General features: G+C 44.5%; 1 protein-coding gene across 3 annotated transcripts in view; it reads right to left on the bottom strand.

Annotated features, from left to right (window-relative positions):
* KIF18A (kinesin family member 18A) overlaps positions 1–23708 on the bottom strand; it is a 379530-nt gene that overhangs the window by 206380 nt on the left and 149442 nt on the right. For all 3 annotated transcript variants that reach the window (XM_078684198.1, XM_078684201.1, XM_078684200.1), the window contains exon 9: positions 16724–16839. In XM_078684198.1, the coding sequence (XP_078540324.1) occupies positions 16724–16839 (116 nt within the window). The remainder of the gene's footprint in view (positions 1–16723; positions 16840–23708) is intronic.

Raw genomic sequence — 23708 nt, 5'->3', positions numbered from 1 at the left:
TGGGGGCTTTAATCCAGATATATAAGGCCCAGGCTAGGGGAGCGACTATGTACGGGGCTGAACTGTGGGGTCATACGCCCTACCGGAGCCTGTCACTAACAGAAAATAAGTTCATAAGACAGATAGCCGCACTCCCCCCGAGTACCCCGCTCCTCCCCTTGAGGCTTGATTTAGGGTTGCGACCACTAGCTGACGAGATAAGCTTGAGACCCATAGCCTTCTGGCGTAGGCTATGGAGTAGCAATGATCTCGCAGACTATAGGGCGGAACTGGTCGAATTACTGAATCACCCCAAGGCGCTCAGTATCCCCTGGGTCAAAAACATTCAATCTACCTGTATGGAATTAGGGCTCCCTGATTTATGGACTGAGCCGGCGATTGTAGCATCAAACATCTCCAAGAGTTCCCTGGCGAATTTGTACCACGAACACAAATGGGCAGGGGCCAAAGCTACCCAGCCAGACGGGTCCCTATCATCTGTGTTCTTGCAAAGCAAGGATTTCTATAGGTTTGAAAAGGCATTGGATCCTATCTACCCCATACTTGCTAGAAAGCTGTTCCTCCAATGGAGATACGGCACATTGCCCTTCCGGTCCTTTACAAGCTCCTGGTCATCGGCTTCCTCCACAAAGCACTGTCCTGTTTGTGCTGACAAGGAGGAAAACGATTTGCACGTGGTCTTTTTCTGCCCAGCCTACAAGGCAGCTAGAAAATACTGGCTCCTCCCTTTGATAAGGAATATGGGTGGCAGGGAATATGCACCAATGTACAGGATTTTAAAATCTGATGTTACCGGCCCAACTGTTTTTGCACTTTCCAAATTCTTTACTAATGTCTGGTATACGCGTAATCGCTTCTTAAAGATGTTGGGTAGTACTTAGAAATTCTTCTCTTTTTTAAGATGCTTAAGTCTGTACAGGATCCTTTTAATATATGTATTGAATGTTTTATCTGTTATGATGAAGTTACATGTGATTTTTATTTGTACTGTGTATCTTTTATGACCGAATGGTCGAAATAAAGATTGGAAAGTTAAAGTTAAAATACAGACGGAAATATATATTTTTTCAGTCTGTATTTATAAATAGAAGCGGAAATATACAACCAAATTAGATTCTCTGAGCCCGAGAATTGTTTGGCAATCCCTGCTCCAGCCAGGGTTGCCTGCCACAACTCTCTTCCTGATTGCCGTGTATGGCTGCCATCATTAGCACCTGCTGGGCCATTAATCACACTCTGCTAGGCACAGGAAATTCCTTCTGCTGTTCCTTTGACATCTCCAGCGCTGAGCCTGCACCCCAGTGAGGTCACAGGTTAATCAAAGGGTGGGGGGTGGACCTGTATTTCACTGTTTGCACTACTACAGGTGTTAACATTTGAGGAGGAGGGGCGTTGTTAGCAGCCAATACTTGGAGCTAAGACAGGCAGAAATGTGTGACCCAAAGAGGTCAGATAGACCGGCAGAATAAACACATTAAGAAAATTAGGTTGCATTCACTTTCAGGCCTTAAATTGAAACTTCCCTCCGTGACTTGGTGCAGCATGAAGAAACATTCCTGAGAGCCCCTTTTCAAGTTAAATTGTGTTTTTTTCTCCACTGTGTGAAAAAGAACTGTGGCTGCAGCTACACTGTGTGGGATTACAGCATTAAATGCTATGGGGCAGGATAAAGTAAAATAAGGGAAGTGATACACGCCCAATGTCTTCAAAGCAGAGACTAGTTAACTTATGGAAAAAGGGTTTTTCATTAGCGAAGGACTTAGTTTAAAAAAATGTGAATCAAAAGCTGTCAGCTCACATGGCCGTTGTTAGATATTTTAGGCTTCATGCTTCAGGATTGTGAGGGAAATAGAGCCTGGCAGGACTGATGCAAGGGCCTTTATTTTTTTCTGAATTGAGAGCTTGCGGCTGTCTTTGGTCAGGTCACTGAAAGTACCCAGGTGCACTTGTCTAAATTCTAAATGTGTTTACATTTAATAACAAGCATTTGCAATGCAATAGTTCTCGCATTAGGAAAGTTTGAGCTATTGGTATTGTAAATGGCAAACTTTTTATTTATGTTTCTTTTTTTTTAAATCGCTAAATTAATAGCTTCGTCATTTACAATGCCAATAGTTATAACTTTCGCAAATGTGATACCTATGGCATTTGTAATGCAATATGTTTTGTATTTACAAACCGCGAGAGGACAAAAAAAAAAAAGCTCCGGACCACCGCCTCCTCCCAGGCCTTCAAAAGGGACCTCAAAGTTCTCCTCCTCCTCCAGAGACACCTCCAAAAGTAATTCACGTCCTCTTGCTATTTGTGAGGAAGACTTCCCACTACTGATAATTTCTACTTTCCATGACCATGGAAGTGCCTTCCCAGTGTATGCCTGTGATTGGAGGGTCTGCCTTTTTGCTGTATTTTCCATGTACTGGTGTTCGGTGCCCTTTTGTAACATGCACACACCACTCTGCCCTTGCAACACACGGCTGCTACCTCTCACATGTCTTTGCCTTTGATACTTGCACAAGTGCCACCTTGCCCATGTAACGCTTGTTCCTGAGCCTGAGTGTCTAGCACTTATTGCAGGACTATACCTCTAATTATACTCTGTTTTCTCTTATAACTGCACACTTGTCACTTTCATTTCCTCTTGTGCACTTTTGACTACCTCATGTATTTTGGTTGCTCACAATTGTCACTATTACCTTATGTAAGTAACGTATGTTTTTGCAACCTGTTCTTTTGTAATGTTTCTCATTATGTTTCATTTCTGTTCCTAATGTGAAGCGCTCTGACGCCTTCGGGTAAAGTCCACGCTATATAAAAATGCATAAATACATAAATAAATAAATACCGCCTTCGGGTAAAGTCTGCGCTATATAAAAATGCATAAATACATAAATAAATAAATACCGCCTTCGGGTAAAGTCCGCGCTATATAAAAATGCATAAATAACTAAATAAATAAATACCGCCTTCGGGTAAAGTCCGCGCTATATAAAAATGCATAAATAACTAAATAAATAAATACCGCAAATCAAACATCCTCGTTACTCTACCGGCCTGCGACCAGGAAGTCAGGCAGGCCGGCGCGACAACCGGAAACAGGAAGTAGGAGGGCGGGAGCCTACCCCGCCTCCCACGGAAGAGTCGCGAGTTGGAGCCCCGGAGCAGGCAGGAGCCTACCCTGCGCCCCGGTGCCGAAGGAGGGAAGAAGAGTCCTGCTGCTGGGCCCTGCAGCTGAGAGCCGCCGCACGAAGGAAGCCGGTGAGTGGGTTGCTGGGGGGGGCAGCGCATGTGTGTGCGCGCGCGTGCGGGGGGGCGGGCTGTGTATGTGTGTGTGCGTGCGTGTGTGTGTGTGTATGTGTCTTGGAGTGTGTGTGTGTGACTGTGGGGGAGGGGGGTGTGTGAGCGAGTGTGTCTGCGCGCGCATGTGTACGGCGCGGGACGCGACGTGCGCGTTCGCGCACACGAATCCAAGCTCGTACACCCTCTTGTCCTCCTTCCCCCCAGACTGATTGCTATACGTCTCCAGCTGGACACATGCATCCGCTTGCGGATGCATTGCCAGCGAGTCCCAAAAATTGCTAGTGACAGTGTTTTCAATATTGTAACACAGCATCAGATCACTAATATTATCGCAAGTAATCTCTGTGACACCACTCCCATTTCTCATATGTGTTTTCCTGTATTGATCTAACATTAAAGTTTTTGGGTGGATGTTGCATGAAACATATTTGGCGCATATATAGCTAAACCTATACAACCATTTGCACTGTCTATTTAAATAAATGTGGAAAAATACTAGCTGCAACGTCTTTTTTTGCTTGCGACAAAAATAAATACAGATATATACAGATAAAATGACATAAAAATAAATATGGATAAGTACAGACGGAAATGTTAAAAAAAAAAATATCATAAAGCCGGGAGCCCTAATCATAATCAACGTTGTCCCAAGCTATACAATTAGGAATTAGAACAGCTGTAATGTTCACGAAAAACAGGTCTCTTTGTTCAAGATGAGATGATGTATAAGGTTTCAGGACCAAGTTCACATTTGATACTGCAGAGCATTCTGGGAGATATTTTCCATTTGTGAGTAAGAACAGTCACTAGGTCAATCCAGAACAGAAAAAACAATATTCCAGTTATTATCCAGAGCTAGAGCAAAGGTGATACTAAGTAAATCTTTTACAGAAAAATTTAGAATTTACACATTTTTTGCTTATTGGAAACTGGAGCTTGCATTGTATCGGTTTCACTGGGATCAAGAGAGAAGGCATCAAAATCGATTAAGTAGCCAGATGCAGTTTAATCTATTTTCGGTAACTCAGCAATGTTTGTTGAACTGACAGGTGTCTCTTGTCGAGGCATATTGAGGTAGACATCGGTGTTAGGCCGAATTAAAATTTGTCTTTCAATAGTGTTCTGAAGTTCTGTTTCAAGGGGAAGGAGTTCCATTTTATAGTTGGAAATTCCATCATTTTATATTGGTGACTCTTCAAATTTTATGAGTCTTTCTGTCAGAACTTCCTGTATGGCAGCGAGAGGAGAGCCTCGGCTACTCAGGAGCCCACAAAGCCTACTATTCAGCATCGGCCACATAGTGTGGTTTGATCAAATCAATGGAGACAAATCTCTTTTCTTTTTTAATCGGCCAGAGGCGGAAGAAGTACTGTTATTGTTCCTTCGACTGCTAGGACAGGTACAGGCTTTCTGTATAGTGGCCCAAATTCTTTCTTGTCCTCGATCTTTTCTCTGAGCAGAGCCCCGACTTTTGGGATACAGACAGGTTTTGCTGTGACTGATTTGACTTCCCCAGTGGCGGTACATTTTACTTGCTTAGAACAGCCAAGCGTTTATTGATGTCAAATGGTTTTTCATCCACCACTGTGCTTTCATAATCGAGATCAGGTACCCACATTCTCGTCCCAAATAGGACCTTGTAAGGAGTGACACCCCCTAGAGAACGTCTTGGCATGTTATTAAGGGCTTGTTGGACCCCTTGTAAGTGATTGACCCAACTACCACCTGAACCTAATACTATTGCTGTTTAAGATTGCTTTAAGTCTCGGTTTTTCCTCTCCATGACCAAATTTTCCTCAGGATGGTACAGAGCGGAATACCGCAATGCTACACCCAAACCTTCCATGGTTTCCTGTAAACCGAAGAGCCAAATGCGGGGCCACGATCAGAATGTAACGTGCCAACTATTTATGTCCGTATAAAGACTCGCTAATCTTTTATAATAGTTCCGGCGTCAGCCGAGCGCTGAGGCCATACCCATAGGAATCTAGAGCATGGATCCACCGCCGCCAAGATAAAGTTGTAAGCCCCATCCGATTGTAGGGGGCCACAGTGGTCCAAATAGACCCAGGCGAGTGGTCTATCTGATATTAGTAAAGGTGTTTGCGCTGGACGCGCCACAGTGGAACCCTTCATCTGCTGACAGATGTCACATTTAAGGACACAATTCCTTGTTTGTTTAGTTATACCTGGCCACCCATAACATTGTTTCAGTAATTAAACTCTCGTGGTAACTCCTGTGTGTGCAAAACCCAGACCCTTGTTTGCAGCTAGAATTAAACCCAATCTGCGATTCATGTTTGGTATTACTCCACTCCTGGAATTTGCGCATACGGAATGTTATTTGCATCCAACTTGTAGGAGTACTTGAGTGAAAAACCTGTACTGTTTATGCGTGAAGCAATGACAGCTACCATTATCTGTCCGTCTATTCTTGGTTTTGAACGAGTGATAGCAGCTACGGCAGCAGTACACACTGCTCCCTTCGCAGCTTCATCAGCCAATGAATTCCCTTCAACGTGAACGCCATCACGTTGATGACTCAGCGTGTGTAACACATGAGCTTTTGGCATTTCTTTTTTTAAACTGATGCTTAGTTGTGCCACCTTTTGAGTCTTTAAACCCATTTTGACCCCAGTTATGAAGGTATTCATTGTATGACTGAACACCATAAAAAGAATCGTACACAATCAGTGTGGGGAATTCTCGATCCGTATTTATTAGTGCCAGTAATAGGGCTTTAGTTCTGCCAGTTGAGCCGTGCAGTCTTCTAGAGCCGGTGTCTTCGTATCGCTGAGATGGACTTACCATCCTGCATACAACCCTTCACAATTGCACAAGTAGTGCGGTATTGTTATTTACTTCCTGCGGCCGCCTGACCAGATCTCTCAGTGTAAATAATGTATTCATACTGATCTAGAGGTATTATTTCATTTGGGAGAGGATATTCTTGTTCACATTGCAGGAATGCTTGTGTTTTTAAACTAGGGTCATATCTATATTCTAAATCTGTTGCAGTGAGAGAATTAGCCCAATGTATCCATATTGGATGTAAGGCTTTAGTATTAGGAATGCTTGCCTTTGTAGCAGCCTCTAAGGCTGGTACCGGATTTACGACAATTATTCGTTTCCTCTGAGCCAGTGCTCTTGCTCTCACTACAGCAGTACAGTACTGCTGTCAGTATTTTTACTGTAGAAGCAAAGCGCATTTCAGCATTTGTGTACAAGTGGGATTTGTTTGCTATGGGTACTGTTTCTCCTTCATTAAAGGTTAGTTAAGTGTACCCAAATTGACCCGCTATAACACGAATCACCAAATTGCAGACATTTACGCGTGTTTGCAAGTGATGCTATCATGTCAGTTTGTAGGGAACAAAGGATATCTGTGTTCCTGTGTCCAATGCCTAACTGAAAAATCAGGTCTTAAGTCGTAGGAAGGTTTTACTTTTTCTACGTAATCTAAAATGTATATTCGGCCAAAATTAAAAAATCCCACTATGGATTTAAGTTTTTCTGCGATTTATGAGGTTGGAGCAGGGTACACTTTTCTAAAAAGTTAGCTGCCAGGCTTTTTCCTACACTTGATAAACCATATCCCAAAAATAGGACACTGAAGTGGGCCATTTACGATTTTTTTAAATTAAATTTGTAGCCCTGAGAGGCGAACCCAAAATTATGTTGCTCACCCTGGACGGCTTCTTATAACGACTATTTACTAAAAAGGAAAACAGATAAACTTAAAAAAGATGTGAGATTTGCTAGCCAAGAAAAAATTTATCCGTATTTGGCAGATCATTTTTTATCAACAAGAGCCAAGCATTGAGGAACAACACCAGTCAACATACAATAGACCCTCTAGAAAGATCACTACCTTCTCAGATACTACGGACTCAGAGGGAGAAGGACACACCCACTTTCAAGATCAGGGTCCAGGAAGAAATATGTCTGGAGCACCTAGGGGAGATCGCCCTCCTTTTTTAGCCAGGCGAGAGAACCAAAGGAACCGATGGCGAACAAGATACCAGCCGAGGTTCCGAGGGAACTACCAACAACCTCAGACCCAATACCAACAAGGACTGAATCAGTATCAGAACAACCACCACTATCTGGTAACGAGACATGGCCAGTACTGATGAGATTAAATTAAATACCCATCTTTAATCTCAGTAATCAAACAACAAACTTCTTACTGAATTCCTCCTTACCAAAGGTGTATCCTTTGTTACCCAAAGCAAACAAATTGGAAATCTTCCAAGATCTAATGATTTTATTTAGGAAAATCAGGCTTCGTGCTTGCTTTGAAGGCCAGAATGATTATATTCAGAACAACAACAGGTCAGGACTTACACCAACATCGACTTTTCTCTCTACTTTAGAGCAAGTAGGTCCAGAGATAGCAATCTTTGAACATGTAGTGTTTAACAAAATGAAAGCAGAAATGAAATGCATCCCTGCACCTGTGTATAATATATCCCAGGAAGAACATACAGCGCTACAGGATTTAATTTAAAATAAAAACTTATCCATCAACAGCTGTGACAAGGGTGATGGAATAGTCCTGATGGATACTAACCAATATGTCCTTAAAATGTAGGAAACGCTACACAATAGACAACAAAACACACCCATCAAAATTGATCCCACTAAGCGTGCTTTTAGATATAACTACACAGGCACCGAGACAGAACCACATTTGTGAGAAGGAATGGGAATATTTAAATGCTGAACAACCAAGCATGGCAGCCATTTATGGGGTCCCGATAGACTCATAGTTACCACCAATGGGTCTGTAACAGAGCCCCTATCAAAATACGTAGACACTGTACTTAGACCCCACGTCCCTAAAATGCAGTCATATGTTTGGGACACACGTGATATAATCAATAAAGTCGAACATCTTCCATTTAATGCAATGACACATATCATGGTAACCATGGACATAGAAGCCCTCTATAGTAACATCCCCCAAATAGGGGCAATCAAGGCGGTTGTATGGTACATGGAAACCCTACAAATTGAATGTCCAAGGATGTTTATTGTGGAATGCTTGAAAGATGTAGTACAAGAAAACACCTTTAAGTTCAATGGGTCATTATATAAGCAAACCAAGGGAGCAAGTATGGGGGCGTCTTGTGCCCCCACTGTGGCAAATATATATATATGGCTCAATTCAAATCCAGATATGTCTATAATGAGATTGCCTCATTCAGCGAATCTATTAGTAACTGGTCCAGATAGATAGACAATGTCTTTTTTGTCTGGACAGCCAACCAAGAAGATCTTCCAGAATTTGTATCCGGGCTAAATCTCTGTGACAGTAACCTCTTCTTCACAGCTAATTAGTAACAGCAGTGTAGAGTTTTTGGACAAGCCGACTGCCCTCAACACATTGTTGCATTTTAACAGCTACCACCCCAAATCACAGAAATCAACTTTGGACAGTTCCTGCGCCTCAGCAGGAACTGTACCAATTTAGAGGATTTCGACATAAAAGCCATCAAAATGAAAGCAAAATTTGTCGGCAGGGGTTATCCAAGACGGTTAATATGTAACTCTTACAAAAGAGCATGCTACTATGACAGGCAACATCTATTGACCCAACAAAACCTAAAACCGAATTCAAGACTAGTATTTGTCACACGTCATTCACCTATGAATGAAAAAATCCATCATAATGTAAATTCCAACTGGCACATCTTAACTGCAACTAGAGAAAAAGAGACCTATATACCAAAACCCCTACTTGCACACAGAAAGAACAAAAATCCCAAAGATCTTATAGTACGATCCTGTATGACAAGTACACATAAAGATAGCGTCTAAACAGCTATATTGGGTAATGAATTCCCAATTGGGAATTATAAGTGCATGGCTTGTGTTGCATGTCAATTTGCCACAGAAATCAATCCATACACCCTCAATGGAACACATTTTTCTCTTAAGACTCTCACCAACTGTAAGACCACAAATATCGGCTCTAGGCTGGATTACGCAAATGTTTTATTTCTGGGACTTCCTAAATATTTGGTTAGGCGTCTACAAATTGCTCAGAATTCTGCGGCCCGAGCTGTTTTCGGCCTTCCAAGAAGAGCCAGAGCCACTGCTCTTCTTTCAACCTTACACTGGCTACCTATTGCCAAGAGGATTCTTTTTAAAACTCTGACCACGACTTTCAAGGCCTTACATGGTATTGGCCCTAAATATATCTCAAAACGACTGTCTTGGTATCAGCCCACTAGATCTCTTAGATCTTCCTTGCTATCTAAAATGAAGGTTCCCATTATCAAGCGCGCCAGAGCAGGAGGACGGTCCTTTCGTTATTTGGCTCCTCGTGCTTGGAATGACCTTCCAATTTCTTTAAGACAGGCTTCTAGCCTATTGTCCTTCCAAAAGGCCCTTAAAACATGGCTTTTCCCTTAAACTGGTGCTGCTTTTGTTCTGTTTTTTACATGTCCCTTCAGTGTTATGTTTCTCCCTTACTTGGTGGGTACCTTCGATAAAGCGCCGGGATACTCCGTGGAGTGGCCGTGCTCTATAGAAGCATAAAAATAACATAACATAACAAATATCATATATTTAATCTTGTGTCCCTGTAACCAGAGATACACAGGAGAAACTTTGCGCTCCATGACAACTCTGCTTACAGAACACAGGTCATCCATCCGAACCCTAAACATCAATGACCCACTAGTAAAACACTATGTGGAGGCTCAACATACCACCCAAGATATAAGACTTATAATTTTTGAGAAAATACGTACCAATACAGGGAGTTTAAGCACTGAAATACGAAAACGCAGAGAGGACTACTGGATCTTTACGTAGGACGGGTATAAAAATGGGATGAACAACGAAATCCCATGGGGTCAAGAAATCAGGTATAATAACATCTAAAGCAGAAATGTGACTGTACCAGTTTTTATGATAGACCATCTATAGATAGGAGATGTGCATAGGTTAAGATGGCTGCCATGGTTGTTAGTAACTTAAACCAACCTTGGGCCCAGAATATCGTCCATTTTTTGTTTCCCCATGAGGTTCCCTTTAAAATCAAGTATGGAAGCCTATGGTACTGAAATACAGTGTCACTTTGGTGCAGAACCCTAACTTTAATTACAATGAAAGGGTGCTCTAAAACATCTTTGTAATTTAATATTCCTATAGACATACCTTATCATCTCCTTAGATCTAAGAAGTTGATCAACCGGGGACTTGAAAAGAGAAGGCTGATCCGGAAGCCGAAGGAAGGCAGAGATGGCTCAGAGATAGCCCGTGATAGTGCCCAGTGCAGAGCCCTGCTGGGCCAAAGAAAGGAGGAACAAGAGAACCTTAGAAAGAGGGGCAGAGAGGGGATCCACAGCCTTTGCTGTGCACCGTGCCACAAATTTGTTCCACCGACAGGCATATACCGTCTTAGTGGAGGTACGCTTGGCTGCCAAGATTAAATCGCAGACTTCGGGAGGCAGGTCAAACGACGTCAACTGCCGCTGCTCAATCTCCACGCAAGGAGGTCGAGGCTGGAAAGGTTTGGGTGGAGGACCCTCCCCTGCTGCTGCGACAGAAGATCCTCCCGAAGAGGCAGTCTGGTCGGAGGATCGATGACCATGTTGAGTAGCTTGGGATACCAGACTATTTGGCCAATCTGGAGCCACTGAATGACTTGGGCCCAGTTGCGCCTGATCTTCTTCAGCACTCTGGGCAGAAGTGGCGTAGGCGGAAATAGCGTATAGAAAACCGCAACTCTACTCGCGATGAAAAGCGCCACCCAGCAAGTGCCGCCTTGGAAATTCCAAAGTGCAGAATTGCTGACATTGCGCGTTCTCTTCGGTGGCGAACAGATCTAACCAAGGCTCTCCCCACTGCTGAAAGAGACCTTGCACCACCTCCGAGCGAAGGTCCCATTGGTGATCCATCATGCACCTGCGGCTGAGTTAGTCTGCCCTGGCGTTCAGGTAACTTGCCAGGAGTTGAACCACCACGGGTATGCCCTGATGTTCCAGCCATGTCCAGAGGTGGAGAGCCTCCTGACATAGGATCCACGACCCCATCCCGCCCTGTTTGTTGCAGTACCCCCTTAGATCCAGGCCTGGATCTAGATTGGCGCCGGTTGACCTCATTACACCTCCACCGCTTCCTCCGGCACCATTACCGCATTCGACGCCGGTCGGACCCTGACCGGCGTCGACCCCGGCCCCCATCCGGACGTGGACTTGGAACCAGACCGACGACGCCCGACACCAGATCCGGCGCCGAGTGTGGTTTTTGTGCCCCTGTTCACTCCTGGGGTCCCTTTTCAGTATGAGAGTGGTCAGGAGACCCTTTAGCTGATCAGGATGAATCTGAAAAGGACTGGATAGAAGTACTGGGGGATGCCAGTGGTCTGGACACCTTCCCTGCCCCTGGCATGTTGTCTCCTCCGTGGCTACGGAGGAGGGAGCTTCGTACGAAGTGGTGTTGTGTAGGGCAGCCGAGGCTCTCAACTGCCGGCGATCAAGTAGCTTTCGGGACCGCTCCCAGAAAGCCACCGGCGCCATCGACAGACAGTCAGAGCACGACATGGGGTCGTGGTCTTGCTCCAGGCAAAAGAGGCACACGCGGTGCAGATCCGTCACCGCCATCTGTCGGCTACAGGAACCGCATGCCTTGAAGCCGGGCATCCCTCATGCACCAGGAGTCGAAGGCTCAAAAAAAGGAGTCGACAAAAGCAGAGAAAAAGTCAGTCAAAAAGTTACTGTAGGTACCGCTCTTCCCGGATTTGCATTTGCTGGCGCGGAAAAAGAAAGAACTGACATCAGCGCATGAGAGCGGTATCTAAGTAGATGCCGCAACATCATCTCGGCGACACGACGCCAATGACAGATGAAGAGCCAACTAACGCCACCTTCCGACGCGCAGAGGTACTGCTGACGAAAAAAGTTTCCGCATCCATTCTGATGACTGGGGGTAATTCCAAGGTAAGGAATCTAAAACTAATGTGTTTCTTTCAGATACTGATCCACCTACAAATAGAAGTACTTTCTATTTTTGAAGTAAAAGCGTTAGACTGACTTTCTAGCCCTTTACACTTCTACCAGAAAGCCTTGGCAGCTCACTCTCAGCATCTAACACCCAGAAGGATATAACTTGGTTATTGAAGTGTAGTGCAACAGTATTGTAGGCCTAATATACCTGTGTTAAACTACAGTACCCACCTCCTGCTCCAGGTCCCAAGAAACAACCAGATATATATTGAGAATCTACAGATTTATATGAAAGCTTTAAGAGAAAGACCGTAAATGGGATTTTAAAGCTGCATGTATCACTTCCCGTGACACTGTAGAGACTGGGTTCCACACATAGCTGGTAAAGTCTGGGAAACATATAAAATTAGTTTTGAAAATTTATATTTTTGTGAGGAAACTACAGGTTTTATTGCCTTACTCATTCAACGAGGTGTGGAAGAAGGAGTAGTTTCTGTCCTGTAACTTCAGTTCTGTAGTAGGGGTATCTCTGTTATAGTCATAATCTAGTGAATAGTCCCGCCCATGTGCGTGGACCCCGGAGCAATCAAAAATAATCTCTTAAGGTGTCGAAAAATGCAGAACTGCACAGACACTTAAGAGAGAATTAAAGACAGATAATGCAGCCTATATCCACAGGCTACACTGTCCAGTACTTCAACTAGAAATTCCACCAAAAATCCACAAACAGCAAAGCCTGTCCAGATTTCCCTTGCTTTAACAGCAAAACCCCTCTGGAATGATAGAGAGGAAGACATGGACCGACAAGCCCCATAGGCTGCCATTATGTGGCTCAGAACAGGATACTGTGCCTTTAAGAGAACTTTACAGAACTTCACAGTATCCCAGAATGCACTGCAGGACCCTTTTACTTTCAGTTCTTTTTGAAGGCGTAACACGCCAGACCTGTAGCATTCCTTACATGAATATCTCTCTCCACCGGGGAGGAGGGCGGGCGCTTATGACTATAACAGAGATACCCCTACTACAGAACTGGAGTTACAGGACAGAAACGACTCCTTCTGTAGTAGGGGATCTCTGTGTATAGTCATAATCTAGTGAATAGAATGGCAAGCCCATCCCCACACCAAAGCTGCGGTGGAGAAAAGAGAAATAACACCACTACTGTGCGAACAGATTTCACAGCGAAGCCTGCCCAACCTGAGCATCCGCCCTGGCATCAGTGTCCAGGCAGTAATGCTTAGCAAAGGTATGGACCGACTTCCAAGTGGCCGCCTTGCAGATTTCTGCAATTGGAACATTACGGAGCAAAGCAGTCGTGGCAGCTTTGCCCCTGGTGGAATGAGCCTTAGGTTTTCCCCCCCAAGGCCTTACCAGCTCTTTGGTAACACAATTGTATACAGGACACAATCCACCTAGAGATGGACTGTTTAGGGGTAGCAAGACCTGTTCTGACTGATCCATAATTGATAAATAATTGGTCTGACCTACGAATATCCTTGGTTTTATCCAGATAAAATTTCAACACCCTCCTAACATCCAGGGAATGCAGGGACCTTTCCGCTGGAGAGGAAGAATTCTGAAAAAACGTAGGTAAAGTTATGGTCTGGTTAACATGAAAGTCAGATATAACTTTTGGAAGAAATTTAGGGTGAGTACACATAACAACCTTAGTAGCATGAAATACAGTATAAGGTTCTTGACAACACAATGCCTGAATTTCACTCACCCTGCGGGCCGATGTAATGGCCACGAGGAACGCCGCCTTCCAGGACAGGTGCTGCAACTAAGCCTTATGAATAGGTTCAAAAGGCTCCTTCATCAATCTGGACAGCACCACATTCAATTCCCATGAAGGCGAAGGAAGCCGGACAGGAGGGAACACTCTCTTCAAGCCTTCCAAAAAATCTTTGATCACAGGGATCTGAAAGAAGGAAGTCTGTGAAGGGCATTTCCTGTAGGCAGTCAACGCAGCCAGTTGAACCTTAATGGAATGGACATTAAGGCCAGACTGCGCTAGATGTAGAAGACACGGAAGGATGACATCTTCCTTACATGTCGTTGGGTCAAAGTTCTTGGACGTGCACCAGATGCAAAACCTCTTCCACTTGATGAAGCCAGATGAACCATAATGGAATGGACATTAAGGCCAGACTGCGCCAGATGTAGAAGATATGGAAGGATGACATCTTCCTTACATGTCGTTGGGTCAAAGTTCTTGGACTTGCACCAGATGCAAAACCTCTTCCACTTGTAAGCATAAGAAGTCCTAGTGGAAGGTCATTTAGCCTCCTTCAGTATGTCCATACAATCTACAGGGAGATTCAAATGGCCATACTGCACTATCTCAGGAGTCATGCCGCCAAACTCAAAGACGATAGGTTGGGGTGCAACATCTGCCCCCCCGAACTTTGTGAGAAGGTCCGGCCGTGCCGTATGTGAGGAAGGAGAGACCGGTGAAGCAGGTCCGTGAACTACCACTGTCTGGGGCAATCAGGATCATCCGCGCCCTGGACTGGGACAGTTTGATGAGCACCGCCGGAATCAGGGGAATGGGTGGAAAAGCGTACAGAAAGCTATTCGACCAGTTGATCCATAACGCATTCCCCAGCGTCCCCGGCTGGTAGTACATGGAGGCGAAGTCGCGGCATTTGCTGTTTTCGGCGGTGTCGAACAGATCTACGTCTGGAGTCCCCCACCTTGCGAAGACTTCCCCTAGTACTTCGTTTATGACCCATTCTTGGTTTTACTGAATCAGTCTGCTCAGTGCGTCTGCCTGAACATTCTGCACATCTGGTAGATGGGTGGCCGTTATCGTCAGTCCTCTGGCCAGAAGCCAGTGCCAGATCGCCTGCGCCTCCTGCGACAGAGTGCGCGATCTCGACCCCCCTGCTTGTTGAGGTAATACATCGTGGTCGTATTGTCCGTCTGAACAAGCAAAGAGTTGGTCCGGAAGGACGGATGAAAGGCCTTCAGTGCCAAGTGAACAGCTCTGAGTTCCAGGAAATTGATATGATATGTGGACTCCGTCGGGGACCACATTCCTTGTATCTAACTCTCCGGAATGCACTCCCCAGCCGGGGAGAAAAACATCCGTCACGATCGTCTGAGTGGGAATGTCCTTGTGGAAGGGAACCCCTTTGAGGAGATTCTCCGCAGAGGCACAGGGTCAGACTGATTTGCATATAGCCATGTCTGAACTGGGGTGGCTGAGTGAACTAAAGAATGGTGATGGATTAAACCCAGATCAGTGGACTGGGGGTGAGTGTTTGATTTGTTCAAACGCTCCGTCCATCATCCCCTTTTGTATCGCTTTGTTCGCCCTAAGTGTGGCAGGGTATGCTCAGACGTGAGTCCCTTGTTCACTTGGCCACTGGATTCAAGATAGCCTGGCTGAAGAGGATTATGAATCCGAAACCGGTCCCAGGATGCTTGTTTCCGGTCCAGGGAAGACATGGCTTGGCAGTTCGGGCTGGACTGTTCCCATGAGGCACAGGGTCAGACTGATTTGCATATAGCCATGTCTGAACGGGGGTGGCTGAGTGAACTAAAGAATGGTGATGGATTAAACCCAGATCAGTGGACTGGGGTGAGTGTTTGATTTGTTCAAACGCTCCGTCCATCATCCCCTTTTGTATCGAAATATTGGAGCTGTCAGATGCTGGTACAGAAAACTAGCAAACATTGAGTAACTGTCCTACAAGAAGAGCAAAGCACTGGTGAAAAAGAATCAGCATGTTTCCCAAAATTCAATGCCATAAAGTCTAAGAGGTAAAATAAAACAAGGAAAGCTTCACAAACCAGCAAACCTAATTATTTAAAGCTTGGCTATCGAGCATTTACCTCCACCCTCCCCCACTCCCACCATTGCCATCTTGCTATAAGTCAAGTAAAATTGTGAAATACCAGTAAAAGCATTTGGGAGCTGAATCAAGGGTGGAGTTTTCAAAGGTCAATGTAAACACTAAGGCCACCATTTTAGATTTCTGATAGGCAGCCATAAATACAGCTTCAAAGCTACTCAAGACGATGGAAGCCAGCTACAACATTTTTTTTTTTACAGAATTTTATATAGCGCGAACTTGACCCGAATCGCGTATCGGAGCGCTTTACATAGCACCAGTTGCATTATTAATTTTTGTTGGGCACGGGGAGATTAAGTGATTTGCCCATCATCACAGGATGTTCAGCGTCTTTGCCGAGAATGGAACCCAGTTCCCCAGATTCGAGGTCGACCGCCCTAGCCGTTAGGCCAACTCCTCTCCCCATGTAGACAAGATTATGATACATAAGACAAATCTACCTGAATAATGAAAAAAGGTTTTATTTCGGTTTCAGCCTACGTCTCTAAAATATTGTATAGCTAACAAAAATCAAGGCTAATTATATTATAACAACTTTAAACTGCTTTTTGCCAATCAGCCAAACAGGATAGATTGTCAGTTTCTATACAGCAAGTAATTTACCTTTCCATCTGAGCTTTTTCTTGGTTACTACGAAGCAAAAGGCTCTGTCTGCGCCGTTCAGGGATATCCATTTTTTGTTCTTCATAGGAACAAAGTTTTTCTTTTAACATCATAATCTGAAATAAATAAGGAATAGGATAAAGTAGTGCAAAAATGACAAATAGTATAACAGAAAAAGTCAATCTTTAACATACAGAAAAGCTTCTGTACGTGCTTATGTCAAAAGAAATTACAAAAAAACTACAAAGTAAGATAAAATGCATTAAAGATTGAACAGATCTACAATTATATTGGTGAAATTACAGTATTCCAGGAAGTGACCACCCTGTTGGAAATTAAAATTTATGATGTAAAATGTCACTTTTAAACTTACTAAATAAACCTTATTTGTAGCGGTCAGACACCATAAACCGAAAGCACTCCATTTTCCCAGTCGTTTTCAAAATCAATTGAGATATGAAGTAAGTCTTGTCTAGTTCAACTGAGTGTCTGGAAAAAACATTTCTTCATCCATGTTATCATTTTTTGCCGGTGACCCACTGAGTCTTAAACAATTCTCTTCTTCCCAATTCAAACCTAAATCACTAACATACTTGAGAAAAGGAATGGTTTTATGTGGGTAGTTGCTCGTAGGCAGTCCATTTTCATTTCAAGATTCAGAGATGAACCCGGACTGGCCCAACTAGAAACCCACAGCAGGATGGGGAAAACCTTAATTGTATCGTCTAAACAATTCATCACCAGTTATTTTCGGCATGGAAAATTAAATGAACAATGTGGGAGTCCCAGGCACTGCCTTTAAAATCCGTTTTCCTCTATTTTAAGGCTTATTGTGTTAACCAAACCTGATGCCAAGATAACAGACACATTAGCTTTTATAGGATTTCCAGTTTATGTTTAATCTGTTTATTCCTACTTCGGTGGCAAAATAAAACAAGCATTGGCATAGCCAATAGGTCTCGTTTTTGGGACCTTATAAGTATTTAGTTAAGCAGCACAATATCCTTAGTGCAACATCATCAACTGTTGCATGGTTAAACACTTATAAGGTCCCAAAGGTGAGACCTTTGGATATGCCAATGCTTGTTTAAATAGGTTAGCCTGTCTACCTTTGGTCCATTATCAGCATGCGGTTATCTTTTGCAGAACTTGTTAAAGTGCCATTTTTATCTAAATACTGATTAGTTATAACATCAGGTAACACAAGTCTTATGCAAGCCCCTCGATATCTACATGAGAAGGTTTAAAAGTAAATATGGAAAGTGAAAAAGTAGTCAGATTTGATGTATTTTCATCCTACTTGTTTGGACCCGATGCATCTTGAATTTTGGAAAATCGCCACTTGATATTCCAATGCTTGCTTTACATCCATAAAACACAGAGCCATGGTACACATTTTGTTTTCTAATCCACCCATGAACCAGGAATTGCAATACATCCAGGAATGGTGCACTTCCCCACCTGGGGACAACAATGCTGTTCAAAGAAAGAGGAGAAAATAAAAGTAGCGCTTCAATGCAAAGTCTGTAAAGTGAGGCTGATGTGTTTGGATGTGAATAAAACCAATCTGGCCACTTTGCAACCACCACTCTGTCTTGCTTTATTTAGTTATGTGTTTATTTTTCATATTTAAAACCTTTTATTTCTCTCTATACCGAGGCTGCACTTTGGAATAGAAAAATGTCAGAAAAAGGGCATTTCCCGCAATAGTGTTTTTCTTTTTTGGATCCATTTCACAGGGAAGCAACTAAATGAAAGAAGGAAAGAGGATGTGAACCGTATCTTCAAGTCACGGTTTTCAGTAAGTGAGGAGCAAGACAGAAAGAAAGGGAGAGGGGGGCAGCTACCAGCACAGAAAAGAAGAGGACATTGTCCGTGTCTCCTCTGGGCAGTAAGGAAGAGACAGAGTACTTTTCCTTCTCTGCCAGTCTCGCCCGTCCCCGAAAGCAAGCCGAGCATTATCTGAATGCCTTTGCTACGTTCAGGACAGGCAGAGAAGGAAAAGGACTCTGTCTCTTCTGCCCAGAGAAGACACGGACAATGTCCTCTTCTTTTCTGTGCTGGCAGCTGCCCCCACGCCCTCTCTCTTCCTATTATTCCCTCTCTTTCTGTCTTGCTCTTCACTTACTTGAAAACCATGGCTTAAAGAAACGGTTCACAAACTCTCCTTCCTTCTTTCATTTAGTTGCTTCCCTGTGAAATGGATCCAAAAAAGACAAGTGCGCGCCTCACGCTGGCAGCAGGGGGAGAGGAGAGAGGAGGGGGCCTGTGCCTATTTCCCTCGCGGGAGCGAGCAGGAACCATATGGTTTCAAGGCTCGCTCCAGCAAGGGAATCGCCAAACATGCAGGCGTTGCCATTGAAGGTTATGAAAAACAAGGGTACCCCGTTAAGCGAACCTGGGGCTGTAATGTATGTAGAGAGGACAATGGTTCGGGGGAGGCCTAGCTAGGTCCAGAGATGCACAAAAGAGTTATTTTTTCGTTATAGAATAACTTAGGGAGCACAGTAGGTAGGGCGACATGTGTACTTTTAATCATTAAAAATTAGCTTTTCACAGATATGATTAACGAAAAAGGGGTGACCCAGTGTCCCTCAGAACCTGGGTATATGACAGTTCAAGAAAATTTTGGTTCTGTTGGGTGAGACAAGTTATTTGAACAATGCTCGTAAATGCATATAAAAGTAAATCAACTCTCTGATACAAGGAATAGTGTTTCAATGAGAAATCAATTGCTCAAAACACGAAAAAAACCAAGGTTACATATTCCAAAATATTGTATCATCATTCATAAATTAATTCGTACAAACATAGCAAGACCATGAAAAACAATTTTGTGACGAAACGTCGACGAATCCAAAGGTTCAGAATCACCAGGATTCCCACAGTAACCAAAGGAATCCTTGGTTGAGATCAAACCATCATCTGACCAAATCCCAATTGTACCTGTACTTGTATAGATTCATTTCCTGCACTGTATATATTATCTTGTTCACTGAGCACTCATTTCACAATAAGTCACAAAATTGTTTTTCATGGTCTTGCTATGTTTGTACGAATTAATTTATGAATGAAGTAATTCAGTTTTACAAAGGAGCAAACGTGTTAATATGTATAATACAATATTTTGGAATATATAACCTTGTTTTTTTTCGTGTTTTGAGCAATTGATTTCTCATTGAAACACTATTCCTTGTATCAGAGAGTTGATTTACTTTTATATGCATTTACGAGCATTGTTCAAATAACCTGTCTCACCCAACAGAACCAAAATTTTCTTGAATTTTCACAGATATGTTCAGGTGCTCACATTAGTGAAAAAGGTGCGTAACGTAACTAAGTGAAAGTGAAGATACACGAAATAGCACTAAGACAATAATGAGAAATCCACAATGATATATACAATGAGGGATTTTCATGGGGGGGGGGGGGGGGGGGAGGTCGACGGCGTTTCGATCTCTGCATAGTCAAAATCATCATCAGGACAGGGTGAGCAGTATAAAACTAGAGTAAAAATTGAGCTTATGTTAGCACTGTGCCCTACTGGACATTTAATTAATTGATACAGTGCTTGAGTGCTCCCAGTGCCAGAGTAATAACAGTTGGCATGCTTTCTTAACAGTACATAGTTTTGCATAGAACATCCCAGTGGTGCGAGAAGGGATTAGAGCTAATGCGTGCTTAAGTAATAGGGGTAATGATACAAGGGTGCCTGTTACATTACACGCCTTGTCATACAGCCACACTTACTAGATAGGTAAGGGGTGTCTGGCCCTCTTTATGTAGGTTCAGTCTCTTCAATGTGGCACTTGAGTATGGAAGTATCTGAGGTAGTAAAGGCAATTGTCAACCCATTAGTCTATGATTGGGGATTTAAAGCTGGGATCTTAACAGTACATAGTGGGTTCTTACTTACAACTCAATTGGAGTAGAGAGTCATCTATGGCACTTATGTTCCAGGTTAGTATTGTTAATTCAATGTCTAGAAGAAATTAAGCAAGCGGTGTCCAACAAGGTACTAGACTGGAGTGTGAAAATACAGTTAAACCCATGCTTACTGTAAATTGTTTGGAGGGGGACCTGTATAATTAATAAAGAAGGCCGTTTCATCCAATTGGAGTCCTAAAATCAAGGTATACATATTGTTAATTAAATTACCCTTATGGTCTTTTTTATCAACAAGTTGGATTGACTAGCCACCAAGGGGGCTGAATGATTAGTAAGAAAGCGCGCTTATAGTAGGGCATAAGTATAATTACCCACAGAGCCTTAATTCACCGCCAGAATCGGGATCTGAAAAAATAGGGTTTGGTGGGAGTTAAAAGGGTGAACTAGGCGTTCCTGTGCCTGCCAAGAGGTTGCGGGGTGGGCGGGTACACTTAATTAATCGCCGTGTTTCTGGTCGGGCAATTGCTTTCCAACTCCACGAGGCAGTCGCGGAGATCGCTGTTGCTGCGTCAGGGGACTGAAGAGAAAGCCCGGGTAATGTAAAAACTAACGCGCATGCGCAGGGGCTCGTGCTCACGTCAACGTGATGACTCAAACGCGCATGCGTGTTGGGGCCACTTGCATCACCTTACGGGAGAGCCACTAATCATTTGTGCATGGTGTAGGAGAGTAGGGTCTGCTATCCTATGGTCACCCCAAATTTTTGCTTTTTGCTTCACTGGTTTATGACTTAATGTGGCTGTGGGCCTGCTAATCAGACCCACAGCCTGCTGTTCTCTCTCTAAATTAATACCAATGCACACCAGGTGCATTACGAATTGGAACTGGTTCACCTTATTGGCCCCTGTAACAGTGTACCCAGGGCATAGGTGTTTCCAAGGCCTACCAGGGGCTGTAGCATGTATTATGCCACCCCTGGCCTGGCCTCCATATTTGACACAACTGCCTGATCACTCAGCTGGGGTAAGTCGGTGTAATCACCCCTTACTTAGGTATAGTATGTCTATATCTAACTTAAAATGGACACATATGTTCCTATCGGCCACTCCTATGGAAGGCCTCATCAATCCTGGAGGCAGAGTGCTTGGAAATATGTGAGATGGTGCTCTGGCATGATCTGAGCCTGTCTGCAGCTTTCGGAACCACGTCCTTTAGCTGTTCCATGATACTGCCATACCATATACTCTTAAGTGCATTATGAACCTCGCGGTTAAATGCTATCTTTCGGTTGGCTGTATCAAAACATGTCGAGTAAGGTGTCATACGAATTGGAATACTACCCCCTCGCCAGTTCTGGCGACGGGGGTAGCATTCCACCCTTCTAGAGGGACACGACATGTACATAACCTGAACCCCGGTTAAAGTTAAACATGAGCCTCAGCATCACAAAATGGATGCCACCTGGGAGTCCTTCCAGCGAGGGAGGCTTGGACAAAGGGTTTCCTGCCTTGGGAGGTGCTAGCACCACCCCAGACAGGATTTTGTCTATTGGGTAGGACAGGGCTGAATAGAATGAGACATGCCTGGGGCACACAAGGAGTCCCTGTGCATAAGCCAGTCCAAACCGGTGCTGGGGCTTCACAGCCCCAGTCTTGGCGCGGAGATGGACAAAGGAAAGGGGGTGTAACCACCCCCCTTCCTGGTCCCACCCAGAGGAGGGACCTAGCAGGTAATCCGGCCCCTAGATTTGGAATAAGAGTAGGAGCTGTGTCCCAAGACTTCAGATCATCCTGAACATGACTTGAAGCTAAGAAGAAAACTGGACTTCGACATTCTGCTGCACAGAAGACTGAAGAGAATCTCCCTTGTGGCCAAGGAGTGACCACCCTGTGAATACAGGCACCAACCAGCAACTCGACGTCTGCTTTGCCGCCGCCTCCCGCCGGAGCCCGAGCCCAGAGCCCGACAAGACCTGGATTCCCAGACATCTCACAGCCCGATCCACAGTCCCTGAAAAGAAGAGACCCGTGGAGGCACCGAGAGAAGTGGGACCGGCCATCTTGAAAGACCCCCGAGAAGCTGACTGAGCAGCACCCGAGGCTCCCTCGACACTGTGCTTTGGGGTTTGAGAAGCCCCACCACCGAGCAGCATCTGCACCAAAGATCAGCCCCCCAGCATCTCGACGATCTGCGTGGGGCCCTTTTGCACTTTGCCCCTCGACGCGTCATCCCGGTCACTTGCCACGTGGCTAGTGGCCATCTTGGCGACGAAATCTACGATCTACACCGCTGGTCTGGTTGCTCCAGACTGGCCCTCGCTCCTGTAAAAAGGAGCAGCCCCTCTGACCTTGCTGGTCCGAGAAATAAGCTTTCTTCACTTCCTACGTGGCTTGCATTAGCCAAGGCCTGTTTGCTCCAATCAAGTTGCCGACACCGCCATCAGCTAGAGCCTTCGCGCGACAGCTCGTGATCGACTCCTGGACGTCCTCGACCTCTTCGTGTCCACGTGGCTGCGGAGACAAGTTGCACCTCTTCACCTGTTTGCACCAGACATCGCCTGGTTCCATCCTGGTTCCACGGTAGTCACTGGCTAGTGACTTTGAACATTGTCCCCTCTGCTTTCAGGTCTTCACATCTTCAGATCCATCCTTAGATCCACCGGAACTCTCCTCGATGACCCGCCTGCAGCATCTTCATCTCCAGGCACCATCGACCTGCGTGACGAAACCCGACACTACTTGGCACCTGTGCACCCGCTTCCTGTGGGTGAGGTAACTCAGCAACGCCGGTGTTCCTACGCTGGTACACACCTCTAGTGCCTAGATCTAAAGTTTTGTCCTTCTAGGTCAGTCGGAAGGTTCCTAAAACAGTAACTCTATAACTTTTACGCACCATTGACATAGCATTGGTGCATGCGTGTGCTTTAAGCGCTGCACCAGAGTCCCGCGGGCCTTTCCCGACTTCTTCACGGTTAGTCCCGAACAGCTCCAGCGATTCCCCAGGCCCTAGGCCTATTTCCTTTCCAATTGGTGGTTCTTGTACCACTATTTTAGTATATGGTTTAAGTGGACCCTAGGGCTCATCCATATTGTGCAAC

The sequence above is a fragment of the Lissotriton helveticus genome, chromosome 3_2 (genome assembly GCF_964261635.1).
Source record: "Lissotriton helveticus chromosome 3_2, aLisHel1.1, whole genome shotgun sequence".
Taxonomy (NCBI): Eukaryota; Metazoa; Chordata; class Amphibia; order Caudata; family Salamandridae; genus Lissotriton; species Lissotriton helveticus.
The sequence above is the reverse complement of the archived record's forward strand: the minus strand, read 5'-3'. Positions and strand labels throughout refer to the sequence as shown.